The sequence below is a fragment of the Peromyscus leucopus genome, chromosome 3 (genome assembly GCF_004664715.2).
Source record: "Peromyscus leucopus breed LL Stock chromosome 3, UCI_PerLeu_2.1, whole genome shotgun sequence".
Lineage (NCBI taxonomy): Eukaryota > Metazoa > Chordata > Mammalia > Rodentia > Cricetidae > Peromyscus > Peromyscus leucopus.
Genome location: NC_051065.1, coordinates 110,707,610 through 110,727,826, shown reverse-complemented (window position 1 = coordinate 110,727,826; position 20,217 = coordinate 110,707,610). Strand labels below are relative to the sequence as shown.

General features: G+C 43.8%; 1 protein-coding gene across 1 annotated transcript in view; it reads left to right on the top strand.

The window, feature by feature from the left end:
• The window catches only part of Lrig1 (leucine rich repeats and immunoglobulin like domains 1), a 105,315-nt gene that overhangs the window by 25,775 nt on the left and 59,323 nt on the right, over nucleotides 1-20,217 (top strand). The window contains 1 exon segment of the mRNA XM_028855353.2: nucleotides 14,062-14,133. Coding sequence (XP_028711186.1) covers nucleotides 14,062-14,133 — 72 coding nt within the window.

Here is a 20,217-nt window from a genome sequence, read left to right as displayed (position 1 = left end):
ATGCCGTGGGAGGGGAGAAAGCAGGTGCTTTGCCTTCCTCCCCTGCCTCTTTATTGTCCTCAGGTGCAGTGCCATTTGATATTGGCAGTTCTGAAATACATTGAGCGCATTGTTCCCAGGCTGCTGGGATTAGTGCTGACATAAACGGTGGGTCCTGCCGCCAGCCTCCTGTATGGCGATGGAAGAGAAGAAACTCAAGCTGTAAATGAATCTCTGTTTTGGGGCTTTGTAGTGGTAAATTACACGAATGTCTGAATTGAAAAGGTGCCTGGTTTTAAACCATCATGAATACCCAGGCCTTAGATAAATATTGACACCAGTAGTGTGACAGGTCTACCATTTGTCTCATGCCCCTAGGAATAAAAGCTCTTTTCTCAGGTGCTCATGACCTTATAAACCACCCTGACGAGTTTGTGCAGGTGCTCTTCTGCACTCGTTCTGGAGCTTTGAGAGTTGGTTTTTCTCTTTGTGCGTGTGCAGGTATAGGCTGGCCTGATCTCAACTGGCTCTGGCTTATTGACCATGGCCGAGTTTGCTGCAAATGAGGGTAGTCACCAGCACAGTTTTGCAGCCATTGGGCTGACCTGGGATCAGAATGCCTTTTAATGACGGTCGTTGGATTTGAAGACAGAGTGTGGGATCATAATAAGAGAGGGAAACTTGTATAGACCCATCTGCTGTATAGATGTGGAGCTCAGAGCTGAATGCCTTCTGATTAAACTGCCCGAATCCCAGACCATACTTTGATCCCTCTTATGGAAAAGAACTAGCCTGACACTTCTGAAGATAATGCTGATTTTGTTAGTGGGAACTGTGCAGCAAACCACCTCCCTATCCTCCAATGCTTATGGGCCAGGGAAGTCCTGATAGAGTCATGATGTAGGATGGGGTGATGAGCAGGTTCATCAGCTTTGGTTTGGTAGCGTATTTGAAAAGGTGTGATTGGTGGGACTGGGGATTGTTTTTACACGAAAAGTTACAGGTGGAAGTTCTAGTTGTTCATGGGGCAGGGTCTCAGGGGACCAACCTCATGGGATCCTGGGCTTTGATTTCCTGCTCAGATAGGAAGAAGCTCTGTGGGGTGACAATTCTGCTTTTCCTTGCACACACAGGATACAGAGATCTAGATCTGTGGAATGACTAGTCTTTGCACACACAGGGTACAGAGATCTAGATCTGTGGAATGACTAGTCTTTGCACACACAGGATACAGAAGATCTAGGTATGCATGTTGTATTTCTTGGGATTTTGCCTTTAAGTAGAATTCCAAAAGAGGTCATTTATGTGTGACTTTTGCTAGGACTTCTAATCAACTTGGCTGGCCCCTTCCCATAGATACAGTAGTGTATCATTCATTTCTTGTTTAGCTAATAGAGTTGGATGCTCTTATCAACTCTCTAAGACCTGTCTTTTGGGAGCAAATGACCTAGAACTGTTGAGTTTTGCATGGGGAAGGCATGACATTCTACTGTGAGCCTCACTGACGAATGAGTAAAAAACAAAGAGATTTTTTTTTTGTTCTGTTTTCTTTAGCATTCACTTTCTTCCTACTTAACTAAAATGGAGGGTGGGAAATGCTACTGCTTTGAAAATACAGATTCTGAGCCCTGTGAATTAAACTGCCTCAGTCTGCTATTTTTCAACCTTAACTTGTACCTAGCCTGATATACAGTGCACTACCTCAGACAAAAAAAGTACCAACAGTTCTGTCATCATAATCATCCGCAGTACACGCCCTGCTAGAGTCGCAGGAGATTCCTTAATAACCAGATATAAACTACTAGAAGTCTAGGTGGAATTATTTGGCAAAATGTGCCATATCTTGTGGGAATGTGTTCCTATGAAAACTGGATTTGGATCAGATGCTTATTGCATGGTTATTCCAAAAAGTGAAAACTGGGGACAGTTTAAACGCCAAACAAAAGGCCAAGACAATTAGGCAGTGTCAACAGTGAGACAGTATTACCTTGTTATTCTTGTAATATGGACGAATCAAAGTAGAATTAAAGAATATTTAACAAATATATACCAACTGCCTACTGTGTGCTATGTGTCTGCATTGTCTTATAGCGTCTAGGTACATGTGGCTTTGAGATATTGAAATGTGAGCGTTTTTTGATGTGCTGAAGTAAATTCCATAGTATATTTTAAAGAGTTAATATTGAAAAAAAGAATGTAAAGTATCTAGTTGTTGTTGACACAATCTCACTTTTAGTTGGCTTGAAACTCACCATGTAAGCCCAGGCTGGCTTGAACTCACAAGAGGTTCACCTGCCCCTTCTGTGCTGGGATTAAAGGCATGTATCACCAAGTCTGGCTTAACTATTTCAAATTTTAAGCAATCTTTTCTACCAGGCAGTGGTATAGGTCAACTGACAGAATGTTTGCCTAGCATGCCTGATGCCCTGGATTATACCCCTAGTGTAGCTTAAAACTGACCATGGCGACACACCTGTAATCCCAGAATTCTGGAGATGGAGAAAAGGTTGTCTTTGGCTACACAGTGAATCTGAGGCCAGCCACATGAAGCTCTGTTCCAGGGAAAAAATCCTTGCCCTAGGGAAGGAGAAAAACAAAAACAAAACAAAACAAAAAAAACAAAAAACAAAGATAGAAATATTTGCTATATAGCCAGCTTTCCATTAGATGTGGTAGGATTTTGATATATTTGAGGAGAGAGGTCTCAGCATACGTCATCTGATTCTCTGCACTTGTAATCCAGTAAAAAGGAAGGTCCCTGTTGTAACAGCAGAAAGCCACCTATGAATGGTATGCACGGAAATATTGCTGTTCAGACTCTGACTGTGGATCTTGTCAGGAGCTTCCACACCAGAAGCAGGGTGATTTCCACTGCCCTCCTAATGCTGTTGACAGTCTTTCATGTTCAAACTATTTCATGTTCATAGTGTTTCATGGGTCTACTATTGCAGAAAGAAAACTGGCTATTGTCTTTAGCTAGGCATTTCATAATACACATAAATTTTAACAAGTTCCCTGGAAAACTGGACAGAATGAAATCGCATGTCTATCAGCTAGTTAATAAAGTTGTTAACTGCTAGCCATGCAGCTGACCTCTCAGAACTGTGTCTTCATTAAAATATTCAGCTAGATACTCCCGTGCCTCCTGAGATGCAGAAGATGGGTGCTTGCGGAGTTTTGAGTCTCTTCAGTTTCCTCATTTGGTTGATTTACTTCTGGGTTTCTGCTTTCTGCATTTGAGTATCTTCATTTTAAGTTTGGGATCAGCAAGAAAGAGGCTGTTGATCTAGGAAATAATGTTTGCAGGTACATTACACTTAAGTCCATGTATAATGCAGTACATCATGGTAAATTCTAGTAAATGTGGGCTTTTATATTTGGATTAAAGATTCTGGATGCTTGGACTTCATAAAGACTCATAGTGACATCAAATAAAAATAATAGCAAGCAGTGGGTGTGATTTTAGTTGAAAATTCAAGGACACATGTATGCAATGGAAGCTGATCGTCCACTCGGCAAAAAAAAAATTTTTTTTTTTTAATGAGAAGTTGCAGCATGGTAAAGTTGTTGCACTCACTTATGTCATTTGCCTAGTAAAGCTTTTTATATGGTAGTGAGAGGAAAGAGGACTGATAACACTAAGGTGAGCTGCTGTTTGTACAATTGTATTTGTTTTAAACAAACCACTTTCATTTCCTTCTTCCTCCCTTTTAGTGGAGGAAGATAGGCAGCATATTATACACTGTTCCTTTGTAAACCAGAACATATTTGCCTAGGATTATCCCTCTAACTACTTCAAACATGAGAAGAGGCTGAAGAGATGGCTCAATGGTTAAGAGTACTGGGCTCTTCCAGAGGACCTAGACTTAATTCCCAGTACCCACATGGTAGCTTACAGCTGTCTGTAACAACAGTTCTATGGCATCTAACATCCTCTTTTTACATCTGTGGGAACATATGTACATGTAGTCAAAACATGCATCAAATAAAATAAAACAAAATAGTTGGGCAGTGGTGGTGCACATCTTTAATCCCAACACTTGGGAGGCAGAGACAGGGGGAATCTCTGAGTTAGAGGCCAGCCTGGTCTACAGAGTGAGTTCAGGACAACCAGGGCTACACACAGAAACCCTGACCTGAAAGAAAACCAATGAATGAATGAATAAATAAATACCAATAACTCCTGATCATTACGTGTCAAGAAGTGAGTCAGTATTGAATTTTTTTCCCATTCATTTCTGTGATAGGAAGTTTTGTACTAATATTTTCCCCGATTGGTTTATGTTAGGAGGTAGAGTTAGACTTGTGTGTGTGTGTGGAGAGCATACAAAATATCTGTCATTTCCTGGTTCTAGAAAACTGGAAATTAGGATGGTGTGTGATGGGTGGCCCAGATTGAGAAGTTTTGTTTGTTTTGATGTATGCCTGTTGTACTCAGAGGAAGTAATGAATCATGGAGCCTTGATTCTTAATGTATGTTTATACCTTCTGCCAGAAAGACAGGCGTGGGACGTGGCCACCCTGTGCAGGAGTACTCCTTCTGGAGCTGTGCTGAGATGGTATTCTTAAGCAGTTGTCCTCTCACGGCTCTTACCGTAAACACACAGATGTGAGTCTCTGGGCACCAGTAGAGAATCATTTCAGGTGCTGGAGCAGGAGCTTGGTCACAGTGCTGCTGTGGACAGTGGTTCTGCCAGACTTGACAACTAGATTCTGTGACCCATTTGAAGTGTCCATAGGGGAGCCAGCTTCCATCTTCCAGTGCACACCCCACCTGAGGGAATTTTACAGCTGTCTTGTGAGCAGCACAGGAAACACACTCTTACAGTGGATGGCTCTGTAGGAAACCGGTCTCCCAAGAGTGCACATTTGGTGAACTTACCAAAGCACTTAGAGAACACAGGATTCCAAATTAATTTAATAGATGAATACTTTTTTTTTTTATTTCTCAGTCTCACCCATTCCTCATTTCCTGTCCCTTTTGCCCACCTGATTTTTGTTGCTCCGGAGGCAAAAGTTCCATTTCCTGCTTCAGTAGAGCATTTGGAAGACTCCTCCTCCACGCTCTCCCCAGGAGCATTACTGACTTCAGAGTAAGTAGCCAGAAGTGGACACTCTGTCCTCAGGTCTGGTGGCCATCTTGAGCTGATAAAGTGCCTAGCTCTGAGGTAGATCCACACTTTATACTACACCAGGCAGGCTGGGGCCCAAGGGTGGCTGTAGTGCAAGTGATGACGTTTCAAAGCCCTGTAGAACTTAGACTCTGGAAGTGTGAGTATGTGGCTCTTCCACAGAGCCGACAGGAGAGGGAAAGGGCAATTCGGAGGGGCTAGGCTTGTGACCCTGCTTCCCTCTCACTCCCATTTCTAAGTCTTTGTGAAGCCCGTCTCTAATGGTAAAGTCAAAAGGGTGGCCCTCAGTACCTCATCCCACTTTGGTGGTCATGGTGATGCTCCTCTGGTGGTAGCTTTGTGGGATGGTCAGGCCTGTGGCAGGCAACCATTCCCTGCTCAAATGAATGCCTTTTGCTTAGAAAGTATCCACCAACCACAGCAATCATGGGCTGGCATGCACCTTCATCATTGAATTAATTCTCTGCAGGGGTTAATGGTGTACGGACTATGTTAACAAATGACTATTATAGGAAAACTGTGGGCTTCTTCTCAATGTCAGCCTCCACCAAGGATGCTTAAATAATAAAATAAATGTACCTACTTCTTCTCTTTGTCCAAGCAAAGATTTTGTAAGGAAAACAGATCCTAGAATCTCCTGTTGTAAAGTATGATGCCGAAAGCAGATGCTGACGGTCTGTAGTGATGGCAGGAACACATGTCAGGTGTCATGATGCTTTAGGTTAAAGTGTTTCCTGGAGGAACAAGGAGCTAATTCTGTTTTTGTGGAAAGGACCTCAATGGTCCAGTGATTGACATTCTGAGACCAGTATAACCATTGACTCACCTGCTTGTTGAGTGGACCAGGAAGCTCCGGGCTCCCCCTTCGCCACTTTGCCCTTTCCTTACCAGGTCCTGATTGTTTGGCCATTTTACGGTTGCTTTACTTTTTACTCCGTGGTATCTTTGCTCCTCTAGTCCCCTTCCCCAGAAACCAACTTCCTCTCAACTCCTCTTTCTGGCTTAGCTTTCCCACCATAGCAGATCTACCTTGTCCTGGGTGCTTCTGGGCTTTATGTACCCATCATAAGGGTGCTAGATTCAAGAAGGGGCCAAGCAGATGGAGTGTAGAGGGTGTCAGCAAGAGTGGTGAGGTCTGTGGTCAGTAAACTGTTATAAAATACACGTAGCCTGTTGGTACAGAAACGTCCAAGAGAAGCTGCAGCACACTCATTGGTAAAAACTTTAGGGTTGTTGTTTTTGTTCGTGTGTGTGTGTGTGTGTGTGTGTGTGTGTGTGTGTGTGTGTACGTGTGTGTACATTTATTTATTTCTATTTATGAGTTCAGGTATTTTTCTTACACCTGTGTACCCCATGCAGTGCCAATGGAGGCCAGAAGAGGGTGTCAGATCCCTCTGGAACCTTTACAAATGGTTATGAGCTACCATGTGGGTGCTTGGAATCATTTTTCCAAACATTGTTCAATCAGAAATAGGCACGTTTCTCTGCAGCCCAACTTTGGTTCAAGGTCTACCAGCATGCAACTTTCAGTCTGCTACTGTGAGATACTTTCTGAGAGCCATTTGGTTGGGAATATTTGGTTAGGAGTCCTACCTAACCAGTAAGTTGTAATCTTCAGGCAACAGAGAACATCTTATCCTAATTTTATCAGGATTTGTTTGTTTGTTTAAAAGTTACCTTATGTGTACAGATGTTTTGTCTGCATGTATGTCAGTGTGCCCCATGTGTGTGTGATGTCCCCCAAGGCGGGAGAAAGAGCCACATTCTTAGAGCTTGAGTTACAAATGGTTGTGACCTGCTATGTGAGTTCTGGAAATTGAACCCAGATCATCTGGAAGAACAGTCAGTGGTCTTAACTGCTAAGTCATCTCTGCAGTCCCATGTATATGTATATTTATGTATATGTACATGTGTAATTAGAATATATTGCAGAAAGTCTTATGATAGGCATATGCTCAAACATTTGTTGAATTTGACTATTATTGGGTACTAGAGGAAAAGGACGTATGTCTCTATCAGTAACCGTGGGGATGATGTGTATACTTTTAGGACAGAGTACATACAGAGGCAGCATGAGTTGGCATTGGAATTCAGAGGCTCCCGCCTGTAGATGCTGCTTGGTAGAGTGCTTGCCTAGCAAGCATTGAGCCGTGGGTTTGATCCATAGCACTACATAAAACAGGTGTGGTGACACATGCCTGTCATCCCAGGTCTTGGGAGGGAGAGACAGGAAGTTCAAGGTTGTCTTTGGATATAGCACTCTCAGGGCCAGTTTGGGCCACATGAAACACTGTCTTTAAAAAACAAAACAAAACAAAACCCAGAGGCTCACACTAATGAATTGAATTGATTTACAGAGGAATGGGTGAGCTTTATCCTTATATGGCTGTGCTGTTATGGCTGTGTTCACTTCTCTTTTGAGTCACCTCTTAGACCTCCCTTATTCTCAGGGAGGATGGTCTGAGTAGTATTTTTAGAATTGGAAATAATCGCAACCCATGACTGCCTTTCTGAAATCGAATTAACCAGAAACACAAAATGAGCTACATGTATTTTGTTGGGACAGTATTCACTTCCTATTTTTTAATTCACAGAAGGTATTCCATTGCTAAACCTCCACTTGGGAGTATGTGACTGTGGCTTATTTAAAAGCAAGGATGTTCTGTGTGAGAGCCCTTGGGTGTGGACTCCAGACCGATCGTTCTAGCTTAATTGCAATTGTATTGTTAACACTTAATATAATGTGTATTAACAGGCCCTTCAGTGTGGGTTTGGGAAAGTATCTACATTGGAAAAAGAGATAAAGGACATGTGATGTCTTGGATTTAAAGCATTTCCTACGTTCACAATCCTGGCAAATTGATGTAGGAGCCACAACAGTGATTTCATTGGAGATTGCTGTGTGACATGTGATTCCCCAGAAGGTACAAACACAGAAGAAACAGCGTAAATGCTTGGGCCTCAAAGGGCTGGAATAGTTCTTGTACTTTAGAGTTCTTGAAAGGACCAATCCTGCTTTCCTGGCTCCCAGCAGGCAATTTCCTCTTTAATGGGTGACAAACATTGCAAGTTCTGAGGTTGAAGACGAGATGAATGGCCAGAGCATGAAGTATCGTGAAAAATGATTTTCCCACACTAGCCCTGGGGACTGGCTGGTGCTCCGAAGCTGGCCGTTGGGTTGCCTATAACCTTCGCACCCTCTGCCCCCTCTTGCTCTGTTACTCAGTTTAGCAAACATCTGAAAGCTTAAACTACGAAAAATTCAGTGCTGTCCAGGAGCCTAGCCAGGGCTGAGTAATGGGCAGTAGATTCACTTGGAAGCCAAACTGCGGAGGGAAACCTCACTCTGTGGGGAATGCTTGTCACAGATTTAGGACCAGTTCCTTCTGCTTGGAATTCCGGGCTGTTCACGTTGAGAACCGGAAACGCCGTTTGCTGTGCTTCACTGTGAGTTTGCCTGCAGAGGCTTGTGTGGGGGATGAACTCTCCCCGCTGTGTTGTCTAGTAAAGTGGGGTAACCTCCTCACCACAGCTTACTCAAAATGTAAGTGGCACTTTTTGTCACTCAGCTTCCCAGAAGTCAATGGATTATTGTTCGCCAATGGGGAGGAATGCTTGCCAAGTCTGTAACATGTGGTTCAGGCTATAATCCAGGAAGGTGCTACTCAGATTATGTAAATACCGATTAAGCCTATAGCATTACACTGGAGCAGTTTTTATTAGAATCACCTTCCTTCCAAGGGACTTGAGCTTTCCACTGTTCCTTTCCTGCTGAGATAGTTAAGAACTTGCTGGGGAAGAACTTGGGAGCCAGGCTGGTGGTGCATAACCCAAAACCTGACACTTAAGAAAGAGGTGCAGGAAGATCAGGAGTTCAAGGTCATTCTCAGCTGTTCAGTGCACTGAGGCCTGCCTGAATTACATTACCTAAGACCCTGTCTCAAGAAAAGGAAAAAGAAAGACTTGGATTCATGCGTTCATATCCCTGTACATTTTAAACAAAGCTCTTGTGTTATTAGGGAACAGATTTGTAGTGCTGGGGATCAAGCCCAGGATCTTCCGAGTACTAGGCAAGCACTCTCCCACCGAGTACCCCCACAGCCCTGAATTGATATCAGTATCATACTGCTTGGTGTTGGGGATCAAACCCAGGGCCTCACACATGCCAGGCAAGCACTCCCCCTGAGCCCCTGAGATTAACTTTGAGCATCCATCTTTCTTTTGTAGCTGCCTTTTCACGGAGACTGTTCACTGATTGGCTAATGATTTAGAAGCATTGCTTGCTTATGGTTCATTCCCATGCAGTGCAACAGAAATTTCAGCAGCAACTGAAGTGCCCCTCCTCCACCCAGTGCACATGTGTCTGTTGAGTGCTGGGAATACAGTTAATGTGATAAGGAGCTGAGCTCATACTTTCTGATATATTAAGTAGTTTCAATACAAGGCCACACGGTTAGTTTGGGTGTACATGGTGGTAGCGATTTCTCAGCTATTGAAGTTGTCTGGCTCAGGGAGGGGAGCTTGTTGGGAAACATGCTTAGTGAGCACAGCGTTGTCGTGTCCTGTTAAACAGTGTGCTTTTCAGACACGCCTGAATAAAACCTGAGCTGCTCCCTGCAGCCCTGCCTCCTGTGTGTTGTGCCAACGGTGGGCCGCACGGCCATCTTTCAGCAGATTAGCTGAAAAAGTATCTATGGCCGGGCTCAATTGTTCGAAGATCTGCATGCTCTTTGTGCAAGAACAGGGGCGATTTGTGTTGTGACAATGGCTGATGATGCTCAGTGAAAGCTGCAGTTGGCAGAGACTAAATTCCCAGAGGTTTCTTTCCTTGCGAGGGCTCTTTGCTCCCTAAAGGTCCAGAAATACTTTTGACAGTGTGTGTCCTGCTGACAGATGGATTGTTTTGACAGGAAAATCTGAACCCTCCACTGAAGACCCATTCACATGTCAGGCAGGAAGGGGCAGCCGTGCTCCCTGAAATAAGTGGGATGCTTTAGATGTGTGTGCACATCAGCTGCCACCTGGAGGATTGGTTTTCAGTAGTTAACCCTTTCACTGTTCTTGGGGTGGAAATAAAAATTCATACTTTTTTCTGCTGGCTTCTTGGGCTAAGTTTATTTCCTTTAATGTTGAAAAATGAGTGTTAGTAAGTATAGAAGGCAAAGGGTTAAAAAGACTTTAATTTTTTTAAGTCGATTAAAAAAAATACCTGGTGCTCATAATTGCTTTATTTATAGCAGCCAAAACTAGAAACAAGCTAAATGTCTGTCTGCAGTCAGTAGATGAGCAAAATGTAGGCTGTTCATACCAAGTATTATTCAGCCATCAAAAGCAGTGACAACTTTGGCATCTGTGATGAGATTCATTTATAGCCTTGAAAGCATTGTGTCCATTGAAGTAAGCCAGAAACAGAAGGTCTTACGATTCCACTGACACGTGGTACCTAGAGAAGAGTTTATAGGACAGAGTGATGGTTGGCATATCCAGGGCAGATCGGAATTGGGGATCTTATGGTGAAAAAGTTGATACTGGTGGTGGTGATGGATGTGTCTGAGTGTATGTGTATTCACTGAGCAGCAACTTACAGATGGTTAAATGTTAAATTTTATGTTACATACATTTTACAACAGTCAACAAGTAGTGTTGGGAATTTGTATTTGGCTGATGTCTATTATTATTTTATTCCTTGTTATATTTTCACAGAGGAATTATGCTGTCTCCCCCTTTTCCTGGTAATGCATTTGAGGTCGCACAGTTTCTTCAGGGATTCAGGACCATTTTCAAACTTAAACGCTAGGACAGCTCTGCCTAGGGACAGTGGCTGAGAGCTGTAGCACCTTCGCTGTGTGCTGCCCATGGTGCCATGGGAGAGTGGCCCTTTCTAGGCAGTCCCTGGGCACGTGTGTTGCTCTGTGGCTTTTCCGGTTCAGTGGCTACCCAGGCTGACCCAGTGAGGGCTAACACACTTGGTGTCTTGTCCTTGGAGTTGCTTGCTGTCACCTTGGTATCAAGTCCCAAAATGCTCCCCAGCTCTGGATTACAGTGTGTCTGGAAAAGTTGTTTTCTCAGTCTCCTCTAGGCAGACCTGACTAGCATTTCTGAAAGCAGTGGGTGTATGGCTTTAAATGGACATGTGAGGGGTGGGAAAGGAGAGACATGGTTTTTATCATAGAATGTTCAAAACAAAGCCATCAGGGAGCTGTAGCAAGCCTGCTGAGCCCAGCCCCTCCCCTGGGGGTTGCCTTCTGAACCTGTAGCTTCAGGAGCCAGGAGTCCGGGTCCCAGCAGAAACCTGTGCTCCTCAGGCCAGGGGTGGCTAGCAGAGATTTTGTTTTATGCGTCCTTGGTAACTTTTTTGTTTTTGTTTTTGGAACTGAAAAGGTTTTCTCCTAAGAATTCAGATTTTGAGCTTTTTTGGAAAGCCTAGCCTGGTGTTAGCACTGGCCCTTGTTTCTGGTGCCTGCATGGGTAGGTGGGCAGGCTTCCATGTTAGTCTCGGTCCATCAGCCACCTAGTCTGCTTGCTCGTCTACCTGCTCTGGCTTCTGAGAGCTTTTATTAAATTCTCTTCAGTATGCCCATGCCAGTTCCCTGTGATGATGTAAGCTTTGTGTTATCTTTCCCCCCTAAGACAGTATCCCCATGCCATTTTGGATAATCTCATCAAAGCAGAAAACGATAGTCCAGTCAGCCCTTTTACTATGTAGGGAATTCTCTCAAACTGGATTTCCTTTCCCAGGTCTAAGCGGTTAATGTCTCCATACTCATTAATAAATACCTCCCAAGCATAGTCAAGCTCATACTTGACTTCAGTGTGTGGTTTAAAAATTACCACCTTCAATCTTTATGGTAACTTAATCTCTGGACAAATTGCTTTTAATTCAGACTGTGCCATGAGCACAGATGGGCTATTAGTTTCAAGTGCAGTTTGACTTTTATTTAGATGAATGTCTCTGAGTTCACAGTGAAATGGCTATCAGCTCTAGGGTAGTATTGATTGAAATGTCTCTGGAGTAAGTTTAAAAGATAGTTGCCATTTATGATTGGTAGTCTTGTTAATTGGCATTAATGTCGATGGAACTAATAGCCAAGATGAAACGTATCACCCTCTCCCCACACGCGGGCCCGCGTGGACTTGAGGCAGGGAAACTCATCTTGATCCCTCCCGTGGCTTCTGTCCGTGATGGATCAGGCTGGCTGTGCTCAGCCTGTGCTTAAAGAAGCTTAGCTGAGTGATCATTGCCAAACCTGCTCTGTCTGCCACGAAGGCTATATAGCTTGGCAGTGCCAGGGAGAGAGGCCCAGTTCTGAACAGGATGGGTGCTGTTATCTGAATACAGTACCTCTGTGGCTTCCCTGATGGGGTTATCCCCAGCATACATCCCTACCAGTTGGCTCCCCTCTCTTGTGATTGTCATTCCTAATTTTATTCATTGGTGGTAGGCATCCTGTGTTCATACACAGCCTTACTATTCTGAATCCTGTAGTGTTCATTTTCTAAACGCCACTTGAACTTTGTCTATTCTCCCGAACTTTTAAAGTTAATCTTAAATTCTTGTTTAGACCAAGTACTGACCCTGAGGTGCTGGATGCCTGGCTGTGGGACACCGGCTGCTTGGTGTGGCAGGATGTTTGAGCGTATACGCAGCTCTAAACCACAAGGTCTTAGTGCCGCCTTCCACCAGTGCTGAGCATATCTCTAGACATTGCCGTGCGCGTGCGTGTGTGTGTGTGTGCGTGTGTGTGTGTTGTGTGTGTGCGTGTGTGTGTGTGTGTGTGCATGTGTGTGTGTGCGTGTGTGTGTGTGTGTGTGTGCATGTGTGTGTGTGTGTGTGTGTATGTGTGTGTGTGAAATCACTCTTGGTGGAGAACTGCTGCCTTAGAATGTGAAGTGCTGACAACCTGATCTCTTTTTTCTGTAACTAGTTCTTGATGTTGATACTTTAGTTAAACATTAATTTTTAAAAAGTCATTAAGGCCAGGCTTGATGGTACGTTCCCTAGCAGAGGCAGGCAGGCTGATCTCTTGAGTTATTGGGCCAGCCTGGTCTACATAGCAATTTCCGGACCAGCAAGGGCAACATAGGGAAACCCTCTCTCAAAATAACAATAGGAATGTGTGGCTTAGAGCAGCAGTGGGTCACAATGCGGGGGATGGCGAGTGACCCTTTCTCAGGGGTCATCTAGACAGTCTGAAAACACAGATGTTTACATTATGATTCATAACAATAGCAAAATTACAATTATGAAGTAGCAACAAAAATAATTTTATGGTTGGGGGCCACCACAGCATGAGGAACTGTGTTAAAGGTTGGCAGTGTTAAAGGTGCACACGGTTGGCTCTGACCTACACACACACAAATAATAAATGTAATTAAAAATATTTATTTTATATGTGTGTGTACCTGAGTATATGTATATGCATTGTGTGTGTGTATGAGCCTGCAAATATCAGAAGAGAGTGTCAGGTCCTCTGGAACTGAGTTACAGTTGTAAGCCTTGTAGGTACTGGCTACTGAACTCAGGTCCTCTGCAAGAGCAGTAAGTACTCTTAACTGCTGAGCCACCCCTCTAGTCCCAGTAAATGTAATTTGAAAAACTAGATGGCCCTGGACTTGACACAGTGCAAAGCATTTGGACTAGGACTGGCCCACCTTAGTTTTTCAAGTGTTAGGTAGCCAGTTGGGCCTGTTGAAGTCTGCATGAGTCCACTCAGCAGTGTGGGTTTCCAGCTGTGCTCTGTGCATTTCTTCTGTGTGCACTGAAGCAGGTGAGGAGGAGAGGTGTGTTTACAAAGCTCAGTGTGTGTTACCAAACAGTGAACAGGACGGGAGGTCACTAGGCAGAGGGAATGGGTTTCTTTTGAGGGACTTGGTGAGTGAGGAAAGGTTTCTTAGTCTCTGATGCAATGTCAACTATTAATTTATTGTTTTTCACTTTCTCTTTTATCAGAAACCTGAGTTATAACAGACTCTCCGAGATTGACTCTGACGGTTTTAAGGACTTGACGAATCTGCAGGAAGTGTGAGTGTTCCCCTAAACCTATAGGGATGGAGGGCAGAAAGATCTGGGGGAATCCTTGAATATTGTACTGTTCTCACTCTCCTGGGTGGGTGGTCTCAGCTTATAGGAAGGGACATTTGCATATGGGTCTTTACTGACAAATGGCACTAGGATGATCCCTCTTCTTAGTTGTTAAAAGTTTAGTTACCCATGGTTTTAGTTACCCACAGTCAACCAAAAATTCAAAGTAGAAAATTCCAGAAGTAAGCAGTGGACAGCTGGAGTTGCACTCATTATGAGCAGTGCAGTGGAGTCTTGCGGGTTTTTTTGCCCAGGTCACAAATCATCCATTTGTCCAGACTGTGTACACTGTCCATGCCACTGGCCCAGTTATCAGATTGTCAGCCATGGCATTGTGGTGCTTATGTTAAGTTATGCCAGTTTTCCCTAGTAATGGCCCAAATCACAGAATTGGTGTTACTGACAATGGGGCAGGCCAAAAAGAAGCTCTGAAGTAGGTCCTTTAAGTGAAAAGATGAAAATACAGTAAGATTTGGTGTAAGAGGTTGAATTCACATACATTTTATTTTGTAAGTATTCTTTTAATTATTGTCGTTCTCTTACTACAACTTACATATGGAAAAAGACTATATGTGAGGTTCCAGGTATCCTGGCGGGCCGAGGAGTGTAGCCCTTGTAGATAAAGTGGTGCCATATTAAATTTCTTTGCCTTTGCCACAGCCCCTGTGTTTTTTTCCTTTCCTTTCTTTTCTTTTTTTTAAAGTTTTTCGAGACAGGGTTTCTTTGTGTAATTTTGGTGCCTGTCCTGGATCTCGCTCTGTAGACCAGGCTGGCCTTGAACTCACAGAGATCTGCCTGGCTCTGCCTCTCGAGTGTGGGATTAAAGGCATGCGCCACCACTGCCCGACTAACAGCAGCCCCTGTTTTCTATGAAGGGCATGCTGTAGTGCCAACAGGCATACTGAAAATCATGGTTACCTGATGGTTGTGTAAGAGAGTGCCCTTCGATGGAAAGCCCTGTTGACTGATTGGTACTTAATTGGTACTAATGTTGTCCTGGTACTTCCTCACAGGTCCCACAGAGATGGAATAGTTTAGTCAGTGGTGACACCTGGTGCCAGCCCACCGTCTGTGTTTCCCATGAATCTGACATAAAAGCATGGGCAATAGAGGCTCACCTTCCCTGTACCTCCTAGCGAGCCAAGCATCGCTGCCATTGAACATCAGGCTGGCTACCTCTTGGAGCATCCTTTAATACAGTCCCCAGTCATTCTTGTTTTTTGTTTTTGTTTTTTTTTCAAGACAGAGTTTCTTTGTGTAGCTCTGACTATCCAGGAACTAGCTCTGTAGACCTTGAACTCATGGAGATCTGCCTGCCTCTGCCTCCCTAATGCTGGGATTAAATGTGTTGCCACCACTGCTTGGCTAGTCATTTTTTTTTTATTGTAATGAGTTCTGCTTTGATACATGCACTGGGATTATCGGGAATTTTAGCTCTGTAGCAACTTTACAGAAATTTCATGTTAGTTGCACAGAGCAAGCCACTGTGATTATTTTCTGCAAACTACATACATATATGCACATAGTTTTAGAATCAAAATGTATATTTCAGTTTTTCTGTGGGTTTTTTGTTTGTTTGTTTGTTGTTTTGTTTTTTGAGACAAGTTCTTGCTGTGTAACCTAGGCAGGTCTCAAAGTCACAATCCTCCTGCCTCAGCCTCCTGAGTGCTTAGAGTTACAGGTGTTTATAGTTTTATAACTGGCTTACCTACTAATCCACACATTTAAAAATACGTAATTTAAATTTTCCCCTCATTATTTGGAGACTTTATTAGGCTCACTTTCATATGTTTTAGGATGTTTCCACTGCACTAGGTTCCCATACTTCCCCTCGAATGTCCCTTAATCGTAGCTGTCTCTCCCTACATTCTCTCCCTCAACCCCATCTCCCCCTACTACCTGATCCTCCCATTCTAGTCCCATCCCATCATGTCTCTGCCCCCCCAAATCCCCAGCCCACTCATAGTCTGTGCTCTATATGAATATTTATATAAAACTACTATAAAATTATTATCAAGTTCTACTGTTAGAGATATTTCATCGGGTTATTAAGTTCTTTGTATTTTTACTACAGGCGATTGATAAAAGTCCTTGTGGTTTACTCTTCTGTTCCATCATAGCATCTTATGTAATGAAACCTTAGCTTCATTCACTGATACAGTTTGCAGAATAGCTACACTCCCTATCCTCATGTTCAGACTATATGGTTTTTATGTCTTTTTTCAAAGCATAGATTTCTAGAGTTAAACATCAGAGTTGGAAGGAGTTTGGAAATACCTTGTGTTGGCCCTTCATTTGCCCATGAGGTCAGTTAGTTAGGGGTGGGAGGATGAAATGTGAAGAGGGCCAAGACCGCAGTAACAAATCCCACAGGCTGCTGGCTTCAACAGCACAGACTGATCCCAAGCCTGTAGGACCGGCTTCTACTGTGCTCTTTTTCCTTTGTTTGCAGATGGTTGCCTCTTGCTAAGTCTTCACATGGTCTAAGTCTTCACATGGTCTTTCCTTTGTGCACATGGATCCTTGGTTTCTCGTGATGTATCCTGATTTCCTCTTATAAAGACACCAGTCCCATCACTTAGGATCCACTCATATGACATCAATGATATTCTCCTATAATTGTGCTGGAGATTGAACACAGAGCCTTGACCATGCTAGCCCAACACTCTACCACTGAGCTGCAGCCTCAGTCTCCTTAACACTGTGTTTAAAAGCCTTCTTTGTAAATATATCTATATTCTGATGTCCTAGAGGTTTGTGCTTCAACACACTAATTTGAGGAAGAGGACACAGTTCAGCCAGTCCTAGTTATCCAGGTTGATAAGCTTAGTCTATCATGAGCCAGTTGGCTTTATAACTCAGTGCTTTGCTTTGGTCTGGGATGTTGTTGACTCTTGAGGTTATTATATGTTCAAATTCTGTGTCAGTCTCAGATATTATTATTGGGAGAGATTAAAATGATGGCATTTCCTGTGACATCACAGGCTTTCATTTGTACTAATTTACATGTCTGCTTTATGTTAGATGCTGTTCTGGGTCAAATGAAATATGGAATTAGGTCTGTGACTGGGGTGAGGCAAGTAAGGGTCTGTCCTTAGGCACTGATGTCACAAGGGCACCAAAACTTACCAGCCAAGAGGATGGATATTTTGATGTTGTACTTTCAAAGGCAAGGTGAATGTTTTCGGAAGTTCACATGAACAAAATCATTAAAAGTCTAAATCAAGACAGAATCGATGTTTCTGGTGCTTTTCCTTTTGCCTCAGTACCAGAATGGCTTGGTCGTGCTGCTTTTAATCCATCTTGTCTTAAACTTTTAAATTTGTTCATTGTGGACTGTGTTTTGCATTCATTTTGACACATATTTTTCAATTCTGTTAATGTATTCTGTGTTCTGTCATTCATGCATGTGGTAAGTGCTCCGAAGAGCACTTCCTGTGTTTATCTCCCTCCGTCCCTGTTCCTTGCTCATAGAGGCTTCCTTCTTTCTTGTTTTACTTCTCTGACCCCCAGCTGTGACCTCCATCAACCCCAGGTTCCTTAAGAGTTGATGCTCATAGCTAGTACAGGCGGCCTGCACCACAGCCCACTCAGTGCTCTGTAGCCACCAGGCCTCCTGGTGGGGTAGCAAGAGAGCTGGGCTTGCGGCTCTGGTTCTGGATCTGTTCCTGCACAAATGACGTGGCTCTTCGGTTTCCCTTTCCCTTTCTATGGCCTTGATGTAGTGACCATGGTCAGTCCTGTTGTAGTTCCTGACTTAGGTGAATGGTGATTCCTTCCTGCTTTTGGAACTCTGCAGTCCCATGCTGAGTGAGTTGTTTAGTGACACATCCTTGAGGCTGACAGGTTGGACTTCTTGCCACGGACGGCCTCCTACCTCTGCAGATGGTGGCTTGAATTCATCATGCCCAGAGCAGCAACACTAACTTCTCACTGGTGGAGACCCAGGGCTTTCCCTAAGAGAATTGTATAAAATCCTGGTGACTCCAAGAGGTACCAGCAGTGAGTGGTGGGAGCTAAGTAAGAATATGGAAGGAAAAAGCCCAAACCAAAAGAACACAACCTGCCGTCAACACACCAGCACTTCCAGATGAACTTGGCTCAGGTCAGTTCTCCCAGGCCTTGCAGTCTTCGGAGCCAAAGGCGGGCGCAGTAGTTGTGGCTTAGCGGTGGTTTAATTTTGGAGGCTCTAGAACCACATAATGTTGTGGGTTGGGTAGAGAGAGAAAGCAAGCCCTTTGGAGGCCCCTGGAGGACATGGCCTTGTGCAGCTGCTTTCAAGTCACAGTCTTCACTGCCTACAACCCCGAGGAAAGCCCACCAGGGCGTGCCTCCACCAGAGTGCTGGACACCGAGTCCTCTAATAAGAGGGCTATTTATACAGTCCTCTGTGAAAAGGCCCTTGGATCACATTACCACGGGTGGCTTGGGAGTGCTTGCTACTCTGCTGCTGTGCCCTAAATGCTTCCTGGAGAGGGCAAGGAAGCCCTGCCTTCGGGTATTTATGGCTCAACTCTGCTCTGTCCCAGGCTGCTGCTCCCCCCCTCGCCCTGCTGGTGTGCATGTACAGGCACCCGCGTGGAGGGTTACAATGGTTGTATATGTAAAGGAAGGTTGGAGTACTGAGGGATGTTTGGATGGACTGCTTTTTTGCTCTTAGTACTGACTGCTAAGTATTTCCCACTTTTAGATTTATTTCTTCTGGCTCCTGCCCAAACCCTGTGACTCTGGTACTTGTATTATTTACACTTCTTAAAGGAGGAAACTACGGTCTAGCAAGGTTACATGGCACGCTGCAGGTCATTTGATTGGGGAGGAACAGAAGAACCAAGTCCTCTGTAATGTAACAATCCATGCTGTCTGACTTCATGCCCCAATCTCCCTGCTCAGCTGCTTGCTGACTGCCTTTGTCTCTTTGTTAGAGGTGGATTTGTAGTAGAGTGTACTCCTGAGAGGCTGGTGTGTTATTCAGGTTTTGAGCAGAGCTGGGCACACACTAAGCATTGGCCCTTCTTGTCATATGTGATTATTAACTTGAAGCAACTAGTTCTCCATATCCATGGATTTATCATCTGTAGATTCAGCTAACCTCGGTTTGACAGTTGAAGAATGCATCTGTTTGGGACACCTACAGATGTACTTGGTTTCTTGTCCTTATGTCCTATGTAGTATAATAATCCAATGGTTTACCGAGCGTTTACATTGTCTTAGGTGTGCTAAGTAATCTAGAGATGATTGAGGGTTCCCAGGACACATTCAGGTTACAGATGGTCACTGAATATATTTCTATAAGGTTCTTGAGCAGATTCTGCTATTTGCAGGGAATTCTAGATCAAACCTTCCTGGAAATCTTGTGTCAGTATTATTCTCCATTACCTGAGGACCTGATTTAAAACCTGTGTTTGCTCTGCTAATGGATTTTTCCTTGTAAAAACAACCAACCAAACTCTCAACCTGACTCCTATGAACTGCAGCTCCATCTCTGTTAGGAGATAGCCCACAGCAGTCACTCTGTCTACAAAGAGCCAGTTGGCTAAATCAGTTAGTAAGTAAACTCTGCTGGTGGTCAAAAGAAGGTCTTCGTGATATATCCCTGAGGGGAAAGAGTGTGTGTCGTATGTAAGTGTCTGTGTGAAAGAGAAACATGCAGCTTTCTCATAACTGTCCCAGAAACTTCCTCTTGGGCAGAGCAGGGGCCTGGAGTGTAAGGAAGCTTTCTTTTCACTGAATACTCCTTATATTCTTCATTGGAGTGTTTGGAACTCTGTTATGTGTCCATTTCAGCCATTCAGTAAATAAATACGGCACTAACCCACCCCACCCCCATAGCCTCCAATTACTCATTTGGTGGGTTTTAAATTGTTTATTAAAGCCAAATTTGATCACGTTAATAAATGATGATGCTGTACTGCAAACTGCCCTTTATGATACTGCACATCTTGCAGCGTGTAATACTCCTTTAATAAGCTACTTATAAGTAGAACCGTTGAGAGAAAGCTGCAGGATCAGAGTGTCCCAGCTGAT